The sequence below is a fragment of the Mustelus asterias genome, chromosome 15, assembly GCF_964213995.1.
Source record: "Mustelus asterias chromosome 15, sMusAst1.hap1.1, whole genome shotgun sequence".
Classification (NCBI taxonomy): Eukaryota; Metazoa; Chordata; class Chondrichthyes; order Carcharhiniformes; family Triakidae; genus Mustelus; species Mustelus asterias.
Genome location: NC_135815.1, coordinates 2,948,794 through 2,969,928, shown reverse-complemented (window position 1 = coordinate 2,969,928; position 21,135 = coordinate 2,948,794). Strand labels below are relative to the sequence as shown.

The 21,135-nt window shown below is 46.8% G+C and overlaps 1 protein-coding gene across 1 annotated transcript in view; it reads right to left on the bottom strand.

Annotated features, from left to right (window-relative positions):
• Positions 1-14,341: 14,341 nt before the first annotated feature.
• LOC144504269 (guanylate-binding protein 3-like) overlaps positions 14,342-21,135 on the bottom strand; it is a 32,672-nt gene continuing 25,878 nt past the window's right edge. The window contains exons 9-10 of the mRNA XM_078229366.1: positions 18,397-18,499; positions 14,342-14,663 (exon numbers count right to left, since the gene is read on the bottom strand). Of these exons, the coding sequence (XP_078085492.1) occupies positions 14,542-14,663; positions 18,397-18,499 (225 nt within the window). The 3' untranslated portion in view covers positions 14,342-14,541. The remainder of the gene's footprint in view (positions 14,664-18,396; positions 18,500-21,135) is intronic.

The window sequence follows — 21,135 nt, the reverse complement described above, 5'->3', positions numbered from 1 at the left end:
GGCGCTGAAATCCAGGGGCCTTCCAGTCTCCCGTTGGCAGGAGGTCCTTCCAAATGCGCTTCATTCCATTCGCTCCCTCCTGTGTACGGCAACCAATGCTACTCCCCACGAGAGGATGTTCTCATTCCCTCGGAAGTCGTCCTCGGGGATCTCCTTACCAGCCTGGTTGACATACCCAGGACCCGTCCTTCTGCGGCGACATGTGAGGGCCCGCAAGTCCGACACCTTGGTCGAACCGGTCCAACTCCTCCACGCCAACCCTCAGTATGCCTATGTGGCATATCCTGACGGGCGAGAGGACACAGTCTCGATTCAAGACCTGGCGCCCGCAAGGGACGTAGCAACTCCTGTCGCTCCCATACCCCCTGTCACGAATCCCCTATCACTTATTTCTTCCCCAGACGTGGCGCGGTCAGCACCGGGACCAGTACATAACAGTTATACTCCCATGTACAGCTTGCCTGAGACTCGGAGATCGGCGCCACCACAGAAGGTTCCAGGATCCCCTGCACCATCGCCTCACCAGGGTCAACCGGCCCGGGAGTCCTCGAGGGGACAGCCGGACGCTGTTTTGGAGAGAACGCCACCGCAAGCACCTGCTCCGGTGTCGCAACCGGTGTTGAGGAGATCACAGCGACGGTGCGGTCCTCCAGACCGTCTGGACTTGTGAATTTTGTATATATGTGACCTGTTTTCGCACCCCGCCGGCCTTTGTTTTTAAAGGAGGGGTGAATGTGGTGAACCATCGTTGGTTACCACTGTGGGTTATTCCTATGTTACTGTTGGGTTAGGGTGTTGCCACTGTGGGGGTTGTATAATGTTGTTGGGTTAGGGTGTTTACCTGTGGTAGATGTTGTTATGGCACCTCCTGGTCGGACCCCGCCTCCTGGGGAGAGGTATAAGACCCTCTGCTCAGGCGGGACCCCTCCAGTCTGAATTGGTGTACTCGTGTTAGTTAGTTCCATTGTCTGCTAATAAAAGCCTTGAATAGCTGAAGCCTTGTTCCTCGTGCTTGATTGTCGCGCATCAGTCTCTATCCTGAGTCTCTGTCCCCCTCTGTCCTGAGTCTCTGTCCCGAGTTTCTGTCCCTCTCTATCCCGAGTCTCTGTCTCTCTCTGTCCCGAGTCTCTGTCCCTCTCTGTCCTGAGTCTCTGTCACTCACTGTCCCGAGTCTCTGTCACTCACCGTCCCAAATCTCTGTCACTCACTGTCCCGTGTCTCTGTCACTCACTGTCCCTTGCCTCTGTCACTCACTGTCCTGAGTCTCTGTCACTCACTGTCCCGTGCCTCTGTCCCCCTGTGTCCCGGGTCTCTGTCCCGAGTCTCTGTCCCGAGTCTCTGTCCGTCTCTGTCCCGAGTCTCTGTACCTCTCTGTCCTGAGTCTCTGTCACTCACTGTCCCGAGTCTCTGTCCCTCTCTGTCCCAAGTTTCTGTCCCTCTCTATCCCGAGTCTCTGTCCCTCTCTGTCCCGAGTCTCTGTCACTCACCGTCCCAAATCTCTGTCACTCACTGTCCCGTGTCTCTGTCACTCACTGTCCCAAATCTCTGTCACTCACTGTCCCGAGTCTCTGTCACTCACCGTCCCAAATCTCTGTCACTCACTGTCCCGAGTCTCTGTCACTCACCGTCCCAAATCTCTGTCACTCACTGTCCCCTGTCTCTGTCCCTCTTTTTTAAATTCATTTACGGGATGTGGGTATCACTGGCCAGGCCATCATTTATTGTCCATCTCTAGTTGCTCTTGATAATTTGTGGTGAGCTGCTTTCTTGAACTGCTTCAGTCTCTGAGGTGTAGGTACACCCACTGTGCTGTTAGGATGGGTGTTCCAAGATCCTGACCCAGCGACAGTGAAAGAACTGATCACTGCTGTCTTGATCAGGGAGGATTATATTACACTGCTGATATTACAGCCTGATTATAATAGTATTTATATAGCAGTCCTGATTTCATCCCCTTTGAGTCTGCTGTGTATTAAATCGGCATTAATAGGTGTAAAAATGTTAGCGGATTGGAGACTGTTCCTCCTCATTGCTCAGGCTTCACGACGGGAGCTCTGAGAGATCAGAACCAAGAATTCAAATCATCGCAGACACTCCTATCCCGAACCCCCCCAACATCAGGAGAAAGGGAAGTTATTGGGGAAAATTCAACACAGCTGCAACTTTCTCATGTCTTTTTTTTACATTTTTGAATAATATTCTTTCTGATATTTGCCATATTTCTTTATAGCATCATTCACATGTCAGAGAAATTCACAAATGTTTTGCATCAATTTGGAGCCATTTTTGGTGTGCATTATCGTCAGCAGCGCAATGCTGATGGGCTGAATGGCCTCTTTCTGAGCTGTCTATTCTATAAAATCCATCTCTACAATCTCGTACATTCATATTGTGGTATTGAATGGGGTTAAATCATCATTCTGTCCCGTGTTTGCAATAACTGTTCAGTTACCAATTTCACTGTTAAACTTGTCAGCTGAAAATTTGGTGTATTTTGAGTCAATATTAAAGTTCAGATACCACGCAAACCAATCGCCTTTTGCCATTATTAGTCACCGTTTGTAAGTGCGGATAATCAGAAATGAGAGTAATTGAAACCATGATTTGATTTGATTTATTATTGTCACATGTTTTAACATACAGTGAAAAGTATTGTTTCTTGCACGCTATACAGACAAAGCATACTGTTCCTAGAGAAGGAAGGGAGTGCAGAATGTAGCAGGTCGGCAGGCAGGTGGGGGAGCGAGGGGTGGGGGGGTGGGGGGGGAGTGGGGGGGAGTGGGGGGTGGGAGTGGGGGGGGCTCCTTTATCAAGCCTGTGTGACCTGACATGCTTCAATCCAATGAGGCTTCTACATTACTGTTTATAAGTTCATAAGATATAGGAGCAGAATTAGGCCATTCGGCCCATCCAGTCCGCTCCACCATTCGATCATGGCTGATATGCTCCTCATCCCCATTTTCCTGCCTCCTCCAAATAACCCTTCAGCCCATTACCAATTAAAAATCTGTCTAACTCCTCCTTAAATTTACTCACTGTCCCAGCATCCACCGCACTTTGGGGTAGCGAATTCCACAGATTCACAACCCTTGGGGAGAAGTAGTTTCTCCTCAACTCTGTTTTAAATTTGCTGCCCCTTATCCTGAGACTATGACCTCTCATCCTAGAATGCTCCACAAGAGGAAGCATTCGCTCCACGTCTACTTTATCCAAACCTTTTAGCATCTTGTATACCTCAAACTGATCTCCCCTCATTCTTCTAAATTCCAGAGAGTATCGGCCTAAACTGTTCAATCTCTCTTCATACGACAAACCCATCATCTCTGGAATCAATCTAGTGAACCTCCTCTGAACTGCCTTCAATGCCACGACATCTTTTCTCAAATACGGGGACCAAAACTGTGCACAATACTCCAGGTGCGGCCTCACCAATGCCTTGTATAGTTGCAGCAATACTTCCTCACCTTTATATTCTATTCCTTTAGCTATAAATGTCAACATTTCATTCGCTTTCTTTATTGTCTGCTGTAGCTGCATGCTAGTTTTCTGTGACTCATGAACGAGGACATCCAGATCCTTCTGTGCCGGAGCTCCCCAAAGTCTCTCCCCATTTAGATAATAAGTCGCCTTCCCATTTTTCCAACCAAAATGCACACCCTCACACTTATCCCGTTAAACTCCATCTGCCACATTTTGGCCCACTCTCCTAACCGATCTATATCCATTTGTAAGGTTCTTATTTCCTCATTGCAACTTACTGTCCCACCTATTTTTGTGTCATCTGCAAATGTGGCTACAGAGCCTCTATCCCAGTATCCAAGTCATTAATATAGATTGCAAATAGCTGGGGTCCCAGGACTGAACCCTGTGGCACCCCACTAGGTACTTCTTGCCATCCAGAAAAAAAACATTTATCCCAACTCTCTGCCTTCTGTCCATCAGCCAATCACCTATCCAAGCTCATAAATTAGCCCCAATCCCAGGTGATCAAACCTTGTCAATTAACCTTTTGTGCGGCAACTTATCAAGCGCCTTCCAGAAGTCCAGATACATTACATCTACAGCAACCCCATTATCCACTTTGCTTGTTACTGGTCCAAGTAATGTAACTGGTCGATCCACTGGATCTAAAATGTAACAAAGGTCTCTGTGCTCCCATTGGGAGGCTCGATGACAGCACCAATTATAGTGTCTGGGGCATAAATACACCTGTAACAAGGTGACAGAACACTGCAATGTCCAAAGGAAATATGTTCATGTTACAGGACCTAGCAACATAATTATTAAACAGACGGGTCATTATCGTTTAAAGGCACATGGTGCGTGGCTCAGACTCTGTTTCATTGGTTCTGTTGAGTTCAGTAATGGGCAGTTTGTGTCTGATGTTGTTAGACAGCATCTCCTGTCTGCTTGGCACCCACTGTTCCAGCCTTGTGTCGATCCTGAGGCCAACCAGCTCCAGCCCAACTTTGCTGCCACCACACACTGTAAACAATTGTCCGCTGACATCACTATCAGCACATTATTCTGCTCCGTACATGCCAAGGCTGACTCTCTGTAACCATGCACTACCTCGGGGAGGTAACATGGCTTAAAGCTTGGGCACAACACTATGGGATATGCTGGGGTTGCGAAAAGCAACAGTGAAAATGCAGGACTATTTCCCGCTGAACAGACTGGGGCCTGCATTGTTGTGTACATCTTATCTGCATTGCTGTGTGTGCATCTTATCTGCATTGCTGTGTGTGCAGACAATAAAGAAAGTGTGTTTTACACAGGCTGCAGGTTAGGCTTCTCACCTTCAGGAAGTTGCTGGGGACATTTAACAGGAAGTGTCGGAACAGTGGGATGAATTGTTTTATCTTGCTGTTGATCCATCTGATCACACCGTATCAGGGCAGCTGTTCAAATACAGGTGAGCAAGTTGTGTCTTTGTGATAAGATTGAGAGTGTGATTGTGTATGTGTGAGTGTGTGTGAGAGAGAGTGCGTGACTGTGTATGATGTGTTTGTGTGAGAGAGTGTGAGAGACTGTGTATGTATGTGTGTGTGTGTGTGTGTGTGTGAGGGAGAATGTGTGCGTGTGTGTGAGAGTGTGAGTGCGTGTGTATGTGTGAGTGTGTGTGAGAGAGAGTGCGTGACTGTGTATGATGTGTTTGTGTGAGAGAGTGTGAGAGACTGTGTATGTATGTGTGTGTGTGTGTGTGTGTGTGAGGGAGAATGTGTGCGTGTGTGTGAGAGTGTGAGTGCGTGTGTATGTGTGAGTGTGTTTGTGAGAGCTTGTGAGTGCATGTTCATGTTTGTGTGAGTATCTGTGTGTGCCCGTATGTGTGCCACTACCACCATGCTAAATAAGGTGTTAAATATTTATCACTCAATCAGCTCAAGCAGGCAAACAGATAATCTGGCCGTTATCAGATTGCTGTGTGTGGGATCTTACTGTGTGTAAATTGGCTTCCAGTGTTTCCTTACCTTACAACAGTGACAGAGGTGCTGTACTGACTGTAAAACACTTTGGGATATGCTGGGGTTGCGAAAAGCAACAGTGAAAATGCAGGACTATTTCCCGCTGAACAGACTGGGGCCTGCATTGTTGTGTACATCTTATCTGCATTGCTGTGTGTGCATCTTATCTGCATTGCTGTGTGCATCTTATCTGCATTGCTGTGTAGCCTTGTCGATCCCATAAAACCCTCGACTCCCTTCTTGATACAAACTCTGTCTAACTCAACCTGCAATATGTTCAATGACCCGGTGTTGGTACAGACTCGATGGGCTGAAGGGCCTTTTCTTTACTGTCAGACCCTATGACTATAACACCTCTCACTGCTCCCTGAGGAAGAGAATTCTACAGATGAATGACCGACCCTCTGATAGAAAACAAAATCCTCCTCATCTCAGCCTGTGAAACTGTTCCCCCAGTTCCTGATCCTCTCGTGAGGGGAAATAAATTGTTAAACCCCCCCGCCTTAAAATCACAAATGTTTTAATGCAATAACCTCAATCCGCCGAACCGCTGCCCACCATCCTCTCGCCACAGCCTGTCAGATTGACCCAGCTGAGGCCTCCCTATGATTCCATTCCAGCCTCCAGTGTTGCCCCTGGTCCCCAATCTCCTGCACTCCCGATATGGAGATGCCGGCGTTAGACTGGGGTGGGCACAGTAAGAAGTCTCACAGCACCAGTTAAAGCCCAACACGAGCTTTCGGAGCGCTGCTCCTTCATCAGATGAGTGGAGAGTTGAGTTCACAAATAGGGCATATATAGACACGGACTCAATTGCAAGCTAATGACTGGAATGCGAGTCTTTACAGGTAATCAGGCCTTTACAGGTACAGACAATGTGAGTGGAGAGAGGGATAATCACAGGTTAAAGAGGTGTGAATTGTCTCAAGCCAGGACAGCTAGTAGGATTTTGCAAGCCCAGGCCAAATGATGGGGGTTACACATAGTGTGACATGAACCCAAGATCCCGGTTGAGGCTCTCCTCATGCGTGCGTATCTTGCTTACTAACTGTCCTACTAACAGTCCTGGCTTAAGATAAGGGGACCAAAACTGTACACAGTATTCCAGGCGAGGCCTCACCAACACCCTGTACGATTGCAACAAAACCTTCCTATGTTTAAACTCCAACCCCTTTGCAATAGAGGCCAAAATGCCATTCTCCTTCTTAACTACTTGTTGGACCTGCCCGCTAGCTTTTTGTGACTCATGCACCAGAACACCCAGATTCCTCTGCACTTCACTCACCTGCAGTCTTTCTCCATTTAGATAATAATCTGCCTTTTGATACCTCCGACCAAAGTGCATGACCTCACACTTGCCCACATTAAACTCCATTTGCCGGTTTTCACCCATTCATCCAATCTATCCATATCCCACTGCAGAATCACAATATCCTCATCACAACCTGCCCTTCCACCTATCTTCATATCATCAGCTAATTTAGAGCGGTGTCTGTGTGAGAGTGGGGTTTGTGTTAGAGTGGGATCTGTGTTAGACTGTGTGGGGTCTGTGTTAGAGTGGGATCCGTGTTCTGTCTGGGGTCTGTGTTAGAGTGGGGTCTGTGTCAGAGTGGAGTTTGTGTTAAAGTGGGGTCTGTGTTAGAGTGGGGTTTGTGTTAGAGTGGGATCTGTGTTAGACTGTGTGGGGTCTGCGTTAGAGTGGGATCTGTGTTAGAGTGGGGTCTGTGTTAGAGTGGGGTTTGTGTTAGAGTGGGATCTGTGTTAGACTGTGTGGGGTCTGTGTTAGAGTGGGATCTGTGTTAGAGTGGGATCTGTGTTAGAGTGGGGTCTGTGTTAGATGGGGTCTGTGTTAGAGTGGGGTCTGTGTCCGAGTGAGTCTGTGTAAGACTGTGTGGGGTCTGTGTTAGAGTGCGGGCTGCGTTAGAGTGGGGTCTGTGTTCAATTGGGGTTTGTGTTAGAGTGGGGTCTGTGTTAGAGCAGAGTCTGTGTTAGAGATGGGTCTGTGTTAGAGTGTGGGCTGCGTTAGAGAGGGGTCTGAGTTCAATTGGGGTTTGTGTTAGAGTGGGGTTTGTGTTAGAGTGGGGTTTGTGTTAGAGTGCGGTCTGTGTTAGAGTGCGGTCTGTGTTAGAATGGGGTTTGTGTTAGAGTGGGGTTTGTGTTAGAGTCGGGTCTGCGGCAGAGTGGGTCTGTGTTGGACTGTGTATGCTCTGTGTTAGAGTGCAGTCTGTGTTGGACTGTGTGGGGTCTGTGTTATATTGACTGAGGGATGTGTGTGATTGTTGGGTGTTTGACCTGCTCCTGTTGATGGGGGGGCTGTGTCTCTGTGTCTAAGTATTCTCTGTTACACTCCGTCATGAACGGTAATATGAACTGAGTGGTGTTTGCAATTCCAGGCATGTTCCTTGTGGGATGTGACAGTGACAAGCTCACAATCAGGGTTGGAGAGGATCTGATCACACCGTGTTACTTCTATTCACAATACGAACCACAACCTATCTCCGTTCTGTGGGAGAGACTGGGGCCCAGGAGATTGGTTCATCAATACCATATGAGCGGGAGTCTCCTTGACCAACAGGATGCGGCCTATCGAAAGAGAACCCAGATGTTTGAGAATGAGATTGCAGAAGGTAATGTGTCACTGAGATTGAACAATATTAGCCTATCGGATACAGGGACATACAGAGTGAATGTCAGTGCTACCTCAGGCAAAAGCTACAAGGATATCACCATCAAGGTAGGAGGTAAGAACTCTGGATTCGACCCAGTCCCACTACTCACCCATTCAACATGATGTCATTGGCAACATTACAGAGCAAAGTATCCCCATTGTTGGACCTGGGTTCAACTTACAGTTTTCATTGGGGGCCACAGAGAGAAGAGACTGTTTGACGGGGACAGTGTAGAGGGAGCTTTACTCTGTATCTAACCCCGTGCTATACCTGTCCTGGGAGTTTTGATGGGGACAGTGTAGAGGGAGCTTTACTCTGTATCTAACCCCGTGCTGTACGTGTCCCGGGAGTGTTTGATGGGGACAGTGTAGAGGGAGCTTTACTCTGTATCTAACCCCGTGCTGTACCTGTCCTGGGAGTGTTTGATGGCGACAGTGTAGAGGGAGCTTTACTCTGTATCTAACCCCGTGCTGTCGCTGTCCTGGGAGTGTTTGATGGTGACGGTGTAGAGGGAGCTTTAATCTGCATCTAACCCCATGCTGTACCTGTCCTGGGAGTGTTTGATGGATATCACCATCAAGGTAGGAGGTACGAACTCTGGATTCAACCCAGTCCCACTACTCACCCATTCAACATGATGTCATTGGCAACATTACAGAGCAAAGTATCCCCATTGTTGGACCTGGGTTCAACTTACACTTTTCATTGGGAGCCACAGAGAGAAGAGACTGTTTGATGGGGACAGTGTAGAGGGAGCTTTACTCTGTATCTAACCCCGTGCTATACCTGTCCTGGGAGTGTTTGATGAGGATGGTGTCGAGGGAGCTTTACTCTGTATCTAACCACATGCTGTACCTGTCCTGGGAGTGTTTGATGGGGTGGAGATGTCGGCGTTGGACTGGGGTAAACACAGTAAGAAGTTTAACAACACCAGGTTAAAGTCCAACAGGTTTATTTGGTAGGTGTGGCTTTAGCTACCAAATAAACCTGTTGGACTTTAACCTGGTGTTGTTAAACTTTTTACAGTGTTTGATGGGGGACAGTGTAGAGGGAGCTTTACTCTGTATCTAACCCCGTGCTGAACCTGTCCTGGGAGTGCTTGATGGGGATCAGTGTAGAGGGAGCTTTACTCTGTATCTAACCCCGTGCTGTACCTGTCCTGGGAGTGTTTGATGGGGACAGTGTAGAGGGAGCTTTACTCTGTATCTAACCCCGTGCTGTACCTGTCCTGGGAGTGCTTGATGGGGACAGTGTAGAGGGAGCTTTACTCTCTATCTAACCCCCGATTGTACCTGTCCTGGGAGTGTTTGATGGGGACAGTGTAGAGGGAGCTTTACTCTGTATCTAACCCCATGCTGTACCTGTCTTGGGAGTGTTTGATGGCCATGAACTGTTTGCACTGGATTCTAGCCAGTTTGCTACGTGCCCTGAGGGAAGGTCAAACTGGTACAATCCTTCTAGTTCATCCAGCTACAACTGCTGCAGGTGTCGCTGTGATGTTAGAATCTGTATCAGTGACATGGATGGTTCCCACGATGCCACCAGGACCAGAACAGAGCTGATCACTTCTCTCCGCGATTGTCTCGCTTTCTCCTGTAACCTCCCCGCCCCCCCCATCCGTACAAAATGTTTGTGTTTTTGGAGTTTTACCATCAGGGGAGACAGCAGAAGATTGGGATTGCAATAAATGGGATGCACGGAGCTACACGGGGAGTTATTCCTGGCAGTAATTACCAGATGAAATATCTGACAGATCTTGCTAACAGCCTCCTGTCGAATACAGACCTGCAGCCAGCTCCTTTTTCAAAAGGAAGACCATTTGCTGGCCACAATCTCCACACAGCTTTACATTTGATTATTTAATTGCTTCAGTTCATTTTCAGCTTCAAACTTAACTCGTTTAGATTTAGTCACCAAAATCCAGGCATTATCAATGTCCCAGGTCAAGTTGTTAGAGGTGTTGCACCTTTAATCAGGTGGGAGACCTTGGTTACCTGGCCATTTTGGTTGTTTGCTCAGGTGAAGCTATCAGAAAAATGTTCCACATTGATCCTCACTATTGTACATATTTGTTTTGATGACCACTGTTAATATTCATTCTAACATCTATAAAAATGAGAAATTCTACACAAACCACATGACTGGTGCGTCTCACTGTGATTCCCTTCCCCAGTGGTCCTGTCTCATGTCATTGGCTACCTGATGCATCCATCCTCAGTTTGACCCGACTTCAAACAGCCAATTGGAAAACAGGCAAACTCTTCACCCAATTGACCAACAGTCAAAAATCATCCAAATAAATTCTCAAACCACCTCCCAACATTTTTATCAATAAATGTTCAAACTGCAAAAGAAAATATATTTCTGAATATCTATGATCTCTCCCGGATTTTGCTTGCAGCATTGTACAGGAGATTTCTAATTTCCAAATCCTGGAGGGTTGATAACTTGGTTTGCTGTCAGCATGCTTTCCTGAGGCTGTATGTTACATATGTGCTGTGGTGTTCTCAGTCTCCACTTGCGTTTCCCACCATAACTAATGCCAGTCACCAGCCAATTCACTCCACGTGATGTTACGGCTGGGAGCCTTGACAATGTTCCAGCTGTAATGCTCAAGATAAGCACCAGAACTAGCAGCGCCCCGATCCATGACTGATCCAGTACAGCTACAGCACTGACATCTACTCAACAATGAAACATTGCTGGGCTATATCATTCCCACAAAAAGCAACACAAATCCAATTCTGCAAAGTGATGGAAGGGGTCATCGACAGAACTACCAAGTGGTAATTCCTCACCAATAACTTGCTCATCAGTGCTCAGATTGCATTCTGCCAGAACTACTCGGTTCCAGAGATCATCACAGCCAGATGTGAACAACATGCATTTCAGACGTGAGGTTAGTGACTGCCCTTGACATCAAGGGAGAATTTGACTGTGTGGCATCAGGAAACCCAGATAAAATTAAACTCTGTGAGAATGCAGTAAAAAGTCCCATTGATTGGCGTCGAACCAGGAAGGCTGGATGTGGTTGCTGGTCAATATTCAGCCCCTGGACATGGTTGCAGGAGTTTGTCAGGGTAGTGTTCTGTGCCCAACCATTGTTAGCTGCTTCATCAATGATCTTTCCTCCATCATCAGATCAAAAGTGAGTACATTTGTTGATTGCATCAGTTCAGCACCATTTGTGACTCTTCAGATGCTGAAGCAGTCAGCATTAGTGTCCAGAAAGACCAGGGCAACATTCAGGCTTTGTCTGATGAGTGGCAAGTAATATTCTTGTTCTGTAAGTGCCATTAACCATCTCCATATCTATGTTGCCTTGACTTTTGCTGAATTGCTCATCAATTTCTTTATTTGTGGGACATGGGCGTCGCTGGTCAGCATTTATTGCCCATGTCTAGTTGCCCTTGGTGGTGAGCTGTCTTCTTGAAACACTGATACAACTGTGTCTTGCTCGGCCATTTCAGAGGGCAGTTGAGAGTCAACCACATTGCTGTGGTTCTGGAGTCACATTTTTTAAAGTTTATTAGTGTCACAAATAGGCTTACATTAACACTGCAATGAAGTTACTGTGAAAATCCCCGAGTCACCACACTCCCGGCACTTGTTCGGGTACACTGAGGGGGAATTTAGCACGGTCAATGTACCTAACCAGCACGTCTTTGGGACTGTGGGAGGAAACCTGAACATCCGGAGGAAACCTACGTATATACGGGGAGAACATGCAGACTCCACACAGATAGTGACCCAAGCCGCCAGTGGAAACCAGGTACTGTGACGTGGCACTGTGCGACTGCCGGCATGTGGGCCAGACCACGGAAGGACGGCAGATTTCTTTCCCTCGAGGACATTAATGAACCAGATAGGTTTTTCCGACGATCGACAATGGTTTCGTGGTCAGCAGCAGATTCTTAATTCCAGGTATTTTTTATTGAATTCAAATTCCACCATCTGCTGTGGTGGGATTCGAACCTGGATCCCCAGAACATTAGCTGAGTTTCTGGATTGATAATCCAGCTATACCGCTAGACCATTGCCTCCTATTACAGAGTGGGAGGTGGTTTACAGTGGTGTTTCCTAAGGATCAGTTTTGTGTCCACTACTAGATTTAGACTCGGGTGTAAGGAGCAGCATTATAACATTTGAAGATGATACAAACTTCTCTGGCGGGTCGGGTCAGGACAATCGTGTGTCGGCCATTTCGCGGAATTCGCGCTTGTGTTCCTGACGCATGCGCGTCTCCCAGAGCCAGAGAGCAGTCAAGGTCGGGACCGCGCTGGAAACCAACAGGAAGACAGGCAAGTGATTTTAATCTGTTTTAAATATATTTTGAATTTATTTTAACTTGCCGGGCCCGATAGCATCTCCCACCCCGCGAGAGGTATTTCATTCCGTTTAGAGTAGCTTCCCACGTTCAGAGAATTAGCGGGAGACCCCGATGGAGTGAAGGGGAGGCAATCGGGGCACCCCAGTAGGTCGGGTGGCTGGAGCGGGGGGGGGGGGGGGGGGGGGGGGGGGGGGGGAGGGGGGGGGGTGTCCCCTGGACATGGGCACCCAGAGACAGTCTGTGCCCCGGCACTGCCCAAGAGGCAAAATGCCCATGGCCAGGGGCACCTTGGCACTGCCCATCAAACAGTGCCAAGGGGGTGGGGCCTAGGGGGCGATTGGTGGGAGTGGGGGATCCCGCTGCTACTCTGCAGAACGGATCGGGCTGGGCTTCAGGGTGGACAGTAATCAGGGTAGGCTGCGGGGGGCAGGGAGGGGGGGGGGTTTGTCTGCCTTGGGGGATGGGGGGGGTTTGTCTGCCAGATGGGGTCAGCGGGGGGGGGGGATATCGCCACTGCTTGGGGGGTGGACTGGACATTAGGGTGCTCCTGGACAGGGGTTCTGGGGGCCGCGATTGGGCCGTGGGAAGAGCTGGAAGGGCAGCACTGCGGGGGTCCCAGGCTGGCCAGCGATTGGGGAGACTGACAGATCGGGGACACTGCGCATGTGCAGAGTTCCGGAACTGTCAGACTCCGGCATGAATAGGCCCTGCCCTGGGTTTCTAATGAGATTCGTGATTGTGACCTCTGCGGTGCAGAGTGCGGAGATTCGGGTCTCAGGTTGCACTGAAAAAACAGTCGTGATCGAGACCAGTTTTCTCACCAATTCCGCACTTTTGGGAGAATTGCCCCCTTGGTTTGAGGCTAGTTATAGATTTTAGGATGTCGGAGACAGACCAGTGAACCGGGCATTTGCAAAGACAGTTTACCAAAAATGGTCTGGTTTTGGCAAGTGCCAATGAGCAGAAACGCATTGATGAGCATTTATACAAATCCTTAAAGGTAGCATTGCGAATCAATCAGGTGGGGGAATAAAACATGTGGGTTACTCGTGTCTGTGAAGATCAGAATAGAATGTAAAGGCAAAGAGATCAGATGGAACGCTATAAATCACTGAATCAAAAATGTCGAGGTTTCAGACACAGCGGAGATTTACCAAGATGAGGGGAGTTTGGAAAAGTTTAGACTGGGGTTCCCCTTAAAACAGAGAAGGTCAACAGGTGACTGAATGGAGATTTTTCAGATGGTGGTGTTTTGATAGAAAATCTATTCCCTCTGGCGAACGGATCAATAACCAGCGATCATCGATTTCAAATCACTGGGTAAAGATCTAGAGTAAGAAGTTTAACAACACCAGGTTAAAGTCCAACAGGGTTTATTTGGTAGCAAATGCCATATAAACCTGTTGGACTTTAATCTGGTGTTGTTAAACTTCTTACTGTGTTTACCCCAGTCCAATGCCGGCATCTCCACATCATAAAGATCTCGAGGGCAGATGGAGAGAAATGAGAATTGTCGGGATGTGGAATACTCGAGCTGGGAATGTGATGGAAGCTGATTCCAGAAATAATCGGAAAAGAGAGTTGGACAAGTGCTGGAGGATGAGGAATTGCCAGGATTGTGGATAAAAAGCAGGAATGTGGGATGAAGCACAAAGACCCAGTACACGCACAATGGGCCCAATGGCCTCCTTTCTTTCCTGATGTGAGTTTCTACGAATCTGATTTTAATTTCCAGAGTTTTTGATCCAGGAAACTGAAGATGATTCACAGGAGTATTATCAGACACAATCTGACCTGGAGGTGGACTTGATGAAAGAAGAAGCATTTTATACACATTAGATACAACAACACTTCATTAAAATCAATTCAGTCTCAAATGAATCGATCAAGGTTTATTTTTGCTTGTGATTAAAGAACAGAACATATCAATTTATTCAAATTTATATTCAGCGATTTACATTCGCAGTGAGTTCTGTTTTCTAATATAATCGCACAGATGGACAAAGTCGCGCTGTAGGCAACATTAATGAGAGACTCAGTGGCTGCAAATTCCTGCATCATCATCTCTTGAAGTGACTCACTTTCCCTCGTGGTACCCGAGTTGGGCTTTCAGTTGCTTGATAATTTGCTCTTTCTCCTCCAATTTCAGACACAGCGTTCTGTTTTCTTGTTCACTGAGAGCAAGTTGTCCAGTTGCAGCTGCAGAAAATGAATAAAAGTTATTCACCCACAAAGAATTTAGGGATGAAATCCCATGGGCGTTCCTTATGTTACACTCGCCTCAACGTCACAAGGGAACCAATGTCTGACCTGTGCACACCACTCATTTTCAAACAGATTTGAGGCTGACGTAATTTCCCACACCATGATGTACATGGAAAGTGTGAGGAGATTGCAGTGAGCAGTTGCTTCAATGGGCATTCACGGGATTTCAGTGAACACAAATTGAATTCAGACCGCTACACATAGTGTCATCAGCGACCTGTCAGTAAGCCATTATCAGGAGAATTACAAACTGTTTTTATGGTGGTGGGTTTAAAACCTTCTGCAGGATTCTCTGTTCCCGCCCACCAGGAATCTGACTGGAGGTGGGATGGGAATCTCTACAGCGGCATTGTGGCACAGTTATCACTGCTGCTTCACAGCGCCAGGGACCCTGGTTACTGATCTGATGTTACTTTAGCTCCATTGATTTTCAGATCCAAAGCAAAGTCCCGCATCGCCCAGACTAAGTTAGGAACAGACCTTAACCAATCTTCACAAGTTCCACTGGCCTCGAGCCGTTCTTTAATGGCTGCTACCAACTTCATTGCATTGCTGATTCAGGGTTAAGGAGATCAAACCACAACACGGTCTACATTGAAGGAGCAACCGAGACTCACAGAGCCAGCAGGATGATTTAGACAACAGGTCATGCTTCAATTGCTTGTCAATCATTAGAAGCAGCAGCCACATTAGTGAATGTAACCGTTCTGATGTTTAAAATGAGGTAAAATTCATCAGGCAGTGGTGCAGAATGGATACTAGCTCTTAGTTTACTTATTCGTGTCACAATAGGCTTACATTAACACTGCAATGAAGTTACTGTGAAAATCCTATTTGAAAAAAAGACAAAGATTTTAAAAATATCTGATCTAATTGAAAATGGACAGTAACAGAAAGCAGTTGTGATTATGAACACATCAGGTTTCCTCTGGGACAGAGTCAATTCAATGAATGGAACATGAGGAAGGGTGGAATAAGGCACATCAAAGACATCTGACACTAATTACTGGAACACTCTGTAACCATAGAACACTGTCAGGGCGGCACGGTGGCACAGTGGTTAGCACTGCTGCTTCACAGTTCCAGGGGCCTGGGTTCGATTCTCGGCTTGGGTCACTGTCTGTGTGGAGTTTGCACATTCTCCCCATGTCTGCATGGGTTTCCTTCGGGTGCTCCGGTTTCCTCCCACACTCTAAAGATGTGTGGATTAGGTTGATTGGACATGGCAAATTGCCCCTTAGTGTCAGGGGAATTAGCAGGGTAAATAGGAGGGGGTATGGGGATAGGGCCTGAGTGGGATTGTCAGTGCAGGCTTAATGGGCCAAATGGCCGCCTTCTGCATTGTAGGGATTGAATGATCTACCCAATGCATCTGTTCAGTGAGTACTGTTCCTGTGTCTGCTCAGAGTAGTATTCTTGCTGGACAGAGCTGGAAAATGGGCCTGGTTCTGTTACGATACTGCTCTATATATTTTCCAAGCAGCCTTTTCCTATGGGCCCAGGATTATACTGTCCACCCCTCATGCTGTGCCAAAGGATTATGTTTGGAGAGTTTCTGGATCGCTCCAAAAATCCCACCCTTCAACCTTAAAAATGTTTTGCCTGAAATCCTGGAAGTTGGGATCTGGTCCGTGTCCCAATTAAACTCCAGGAGAAGCCTCATAACTTTCTCTGTCAAATGTCAATGAAGAGCACTCAAGTTCCCTAAAGATTTGAAAGATCTCTGATTTTGTGTTCTTCCCAGACTTTCTATCTGGCGTTGGGGGGGTTAATGGCCCTTCTCTCAAATTCGTCAGAGTCCAAGCAGTCGGTGTCCACTTGAAGATTTCAAAAGAATTCCATCGCCAATATCTGACCCCGGATCAGTTTCAGCCTTGTGAGTCGTGCTGAGGAATCCTGAGTGAGGCCCAGAATATCCAAAAACCAACATTTCCCCAACAAAACGAGCCAGTCTAAAATAATTTTCATTTGGTGGTACGCTCAAGAACATTCTGGGGTGCACTTTGAACTGGACTGCAATTACTCAGGAACATTGAAGATGGATAAAAGCAAATTACTGCAGATGCTGGAATCTGAAAGCAAAAGAGAAAATGCTGGAAAATCTCAGCAGATTTGGCAGCATCTGTGGGGAGAGAAAAGAGCTGACGTTTCGAGTCCAGACCCTTTTTCGAGTCACTTGACCCTTTGTCAAAGCTAAAAGGCATCGAAAGTGGGAGATATTTATAATGGAGGGTGAGGGAATGAAAGATGAGTCATCGCCACAGAAACCAGGGGAAAGGCTGCTAATGGCAGCTCATAGAGAGAATAAAGGGTGTGAATGGCCAAACAGCAGAGAAGCTGAAATCAGAGGGTAAGATGTGACAGATGGAGATGTGGGGAGAGGGGGGGAATGGGTGGGAGAGAGGTAAAATTGAGAAAAATGGGGAGAAAAGATAAGAAAAGGGGGATAAAATAAGGGGAAAGCGTGGGGGGGAATAAAGAAAGACAATAAATAAAAGGTAGAGAACAGTTAAAAATTAAATAAAATGAAAACAAAGGGGTGGAGGTGGGGTAGAGCTAATCATCTGAAGTTGTTGAATTTGATGTTGAGACCGTAAGGCTGGAATGATGTGTTTGTTTTAAACATTGTCCATCTAGCTGTACACACAAATGTCAAGGACATCTTTCCAGACAGTCAGCCTTCCAGTGAAGGCGACGCTTGTCTTCCTTTCTTGTTGAGTTGGTGCCAGACTTTAAGCTTCTATAGAATGAACAACATCACAAGACGGTGTATGGGTCACAAGTATTGAACAGGATATCAATTTGGAAACATTCACCTGGAAGTGGCCACATGTTAGGAACCAGATCATTGGAAACACAACAACCAAATCCTCCATTCACATAGTTATTAGATGGGACAAAATGGTGTTAATGAGTAAAGAAACCTGAACTTATGTTTAGAAGTTTAGAGAAGTGAAAACTACGACAGAATTCTTTCTCATTTTGAACAGGGGAGGAAACCAGACGGCAGCAGGTTGTTTATCTGTTACGTGTCTTCCTGATTCTTCTCTCCACTGACTTCAATGGAAATGGAATTCACACCAGGTATATAACAGGTGGCCAATTTGCACCCCTGCTTAAGGTCAAAATTACCTCAACAAGTGAGTTTTTACAATCAAAATTATTCTCTTTCAAAGAAAAAAATGAGCAATTATTGCGAATGTTATACCTCAGAAAGAACCTTACATCAAATTGCCAAGAAAATCTGAATTATAATCCCACAAATGTCTAAAAGTCACTGTTGAGAGATTCGACATTGTCACAATGACAGAGAAAAAAACATTGAATTACAGACAGATATATTGGACTTTCAATTTTGAAATTTAGTTTTGAAAAATGGACATATATTATTTTTATTAATTTGCAGGATGTGGGTGTCACTGGCTCGACCAGCATTTATTAGTCATCCCTAATTACCCCTTGAGAAGGTGATGGGGGGGCTGCCTTCTTGAACCGCTGAAGTCCATGTGCTGTAGGTACACCCACAGTGCTGTTAGGGAGGGAGTTCCAGGCTTTGGACCCAATGACAGTGAAGGAACGGTGATATATTTCCAAGTCAGGGTGGTGAGGATCAATAATTCATCACTGTTGCTCCAGCATGAAACACAATCATCAAAATGTAACTTGCCTGTTAGTTCCCTCGCTTTATCTGCTATTAATTTATCCATCATTCGAACCAGTTCGGATTCAGTGATTTTTTCTTTCAAATACTTCTCCAAAACTTCATTTGCCTGTTTTGAAAAGAAAACATGTGAGTGAGAAAGTACACCTGTGTACTGAGAATATCGCCATGATTATTATGCGCAGATAACACCTCCCTGAGACACAAGAGTTAGATCATTCCCAACAGTCTTGGAATGAGGAAGTAGGCATCGGTATTTACATGGTTGGTGAACTTTCAGATACATTTGTTGCAGTTCAGATGTTAATTTGTACATCAGAAAATGTGTTTCTCACCACGAAAGGGGCAAATATTTCCAAAATATCCAAGAAAATGCGACAGACCTGCAATCATGTGTGACAGATGTGTTGAGATTATCGACATCTCCACTCCAGCTGTATATGACCTGGGCAATGAGGGGCCCAGGTCACTTTGAAAAGGAGTCTATATAAGTGGGGCAGCACGTTGGCACAGTGGTTAGCGCTGCTGCCTCACAGCACCAGGGACCCGGGTTCGATTCCCGGCTTGGGTCACTGTGTGGAGTCTGCATGTTCTCCCCGTGTCTGCGTGGGTTTACTCCAGTTGCTCTGGTTTCTTCCCACACTCCAAAGATGTGCGGGATAGGTGGATTGGCCGTGCTATATTGGCCCTTCGTGTCACGGGGACTAGCTACGGTAACTGCATGGGGTTATAGGGATCGGGCCTGAGTGGGATTGTGCTCAGTGCAGAGTCAATGGGCCGAATGGCCTCCTTCTGCACTGTTTCCATGGAGCTCAGTCCCCGTCCAACCGTAGATTTCAGTTCAGACAGAATCTCTTAACCAACTATTCAATCTGAATCACTGAATTGTTCTACGGTAAGTAAACTGGAAACTTTGGGTGAATCTGGCAGCAGTGCAAACCTCACCTGGGAGAGGGAATGGGAACAGATAGAAACCTGATGTAACAGGCATGCAAAACTAGGTTTATGTGGTTTATTTAGACTTTGAGAAGGCTTTTGACAAGGTTTCACATAACAAACTACTATGCAAAGTGAAAGCACAATGGGATTGCAGGCAATGTCTTGAGGGTACAGAGTTTTGGATGAGCACAAGTTTATGCAGAGTGGAAACTCTGGCTGCACTCCCCAGAGGAAGCGTCACTCTCACCATTTCCAACACAGACAAACGGTTCTTGAGTGAGATGCACTCTGGGGCTTTCCTGACGAGCTGCCTGCCTCCCTTCTTCTGATTGATGGGCACCCATTCCCTCTCTGACTGCACTTCCTTAAGCTGCGAGGTGACCACATCTAAAACCTGCTGTCCACGTAACTCTCACCCTCGCGGGTGCATCGCTGAGCCTCCAGCCGATGCTCAAACTCCAAAACCCGCAACTCAAGCTGATCAAACCGATGGCACTTCCTGTAAATGTGGTCATCCAGACTGCAAGCAGCATCTAGGAATTCCCATCTACTGCAGGCGGTACAACACACAGGACTGAGCTCCCCGCCGTAACTTTAGTCTAAAGATACTTATGTTAAATATATGCCCATTAGAAATTTATTTAATGTTCTTTGTTTAAAAAAGACCGAGAACTCTCACCTTAATGTAGCTTTAAAGTAGAGAAAACAAGTTACCTCCCGTGTGTGTAGGGAGTGCTCTGCATCAGTGCTCCCTCACAGGCCAGCTCCTGTAGCTGTAACCTGGGACGAAGTGGAAATGGTTGAGAGCTTCAGTTTTTTAGGTGTCCAGATCACCAACAACCTGCCCTGGTCCCCTACGCCGACACTATAGTTAAGAAAGCCCACCAACGCCTCTATTTCTCAGAAGACTGAGGAAATTCGGCATGTCCTCTCTGACTATCACAACTGGATCTACGACTGGATCCTGAACTTCCGAACCCACAGACCACAATCAGTAAGGATAGGCAACAACACCTCCTCCACGATCATCCTCAACACCGGTGCCCCACAAGGCTGTGTCCTCAGCCCCCCACTATACTCCTTATAAACCTATGACTGTGTCGCCACATTCCCCTCCAACTCAATTTTCCAGTTTGCTGGTGACACCAGCGTAGTGGGTCAGATCTCAAACAGCAGCGAGACAGAGTACAGGAAAGGGATAGAGAATCTGGTGAACTGGTGCGGCAACAATAATCTCTCCCTCAATGTCAACAAAACGAGGAAGATTGTTATTGACTTCAGGAAGCGTAAAGGAGAACATGCTCTTGTCTATATAATGGGCATCAAATAGAAACGGTTGAGAGCTTCAGGTTTTTAGGTGTCCAGATCACCAACAACCTGCCCTGGTCCCCCCATGCCGACACTATAGTTATGAAAGCCCACCAATGCCTCTACTTTCTCAGAAGACGAAGGAAATTTGGCATGTCAGCTACGACTCTGACCAACCTTTACAGATTACCATAGAAAGACAGCTTGGTATGGCTTCCGCTCTGACCAAGACCGCAAGGAACTACAAAGGATCATGAATGAAGACCAGTCCATCACAGAAACCAGCCCCCATCCATTGACTCTGTTTACACTTCCCGCTGCCTTGGAAAAACAGCCAGCATAATTAAGGACACCATTCATCCTGGACATTCCTCACCTTCTTCCATCGAGAAAACGATACAAAAGTCTAAGGCCACGTAACAACCGATTCAAGAACAGCTTCTTCCCTGCTGCCATCAGACTTTTGAATGGACCTACCTCGCATTAAGTTGATCTTTC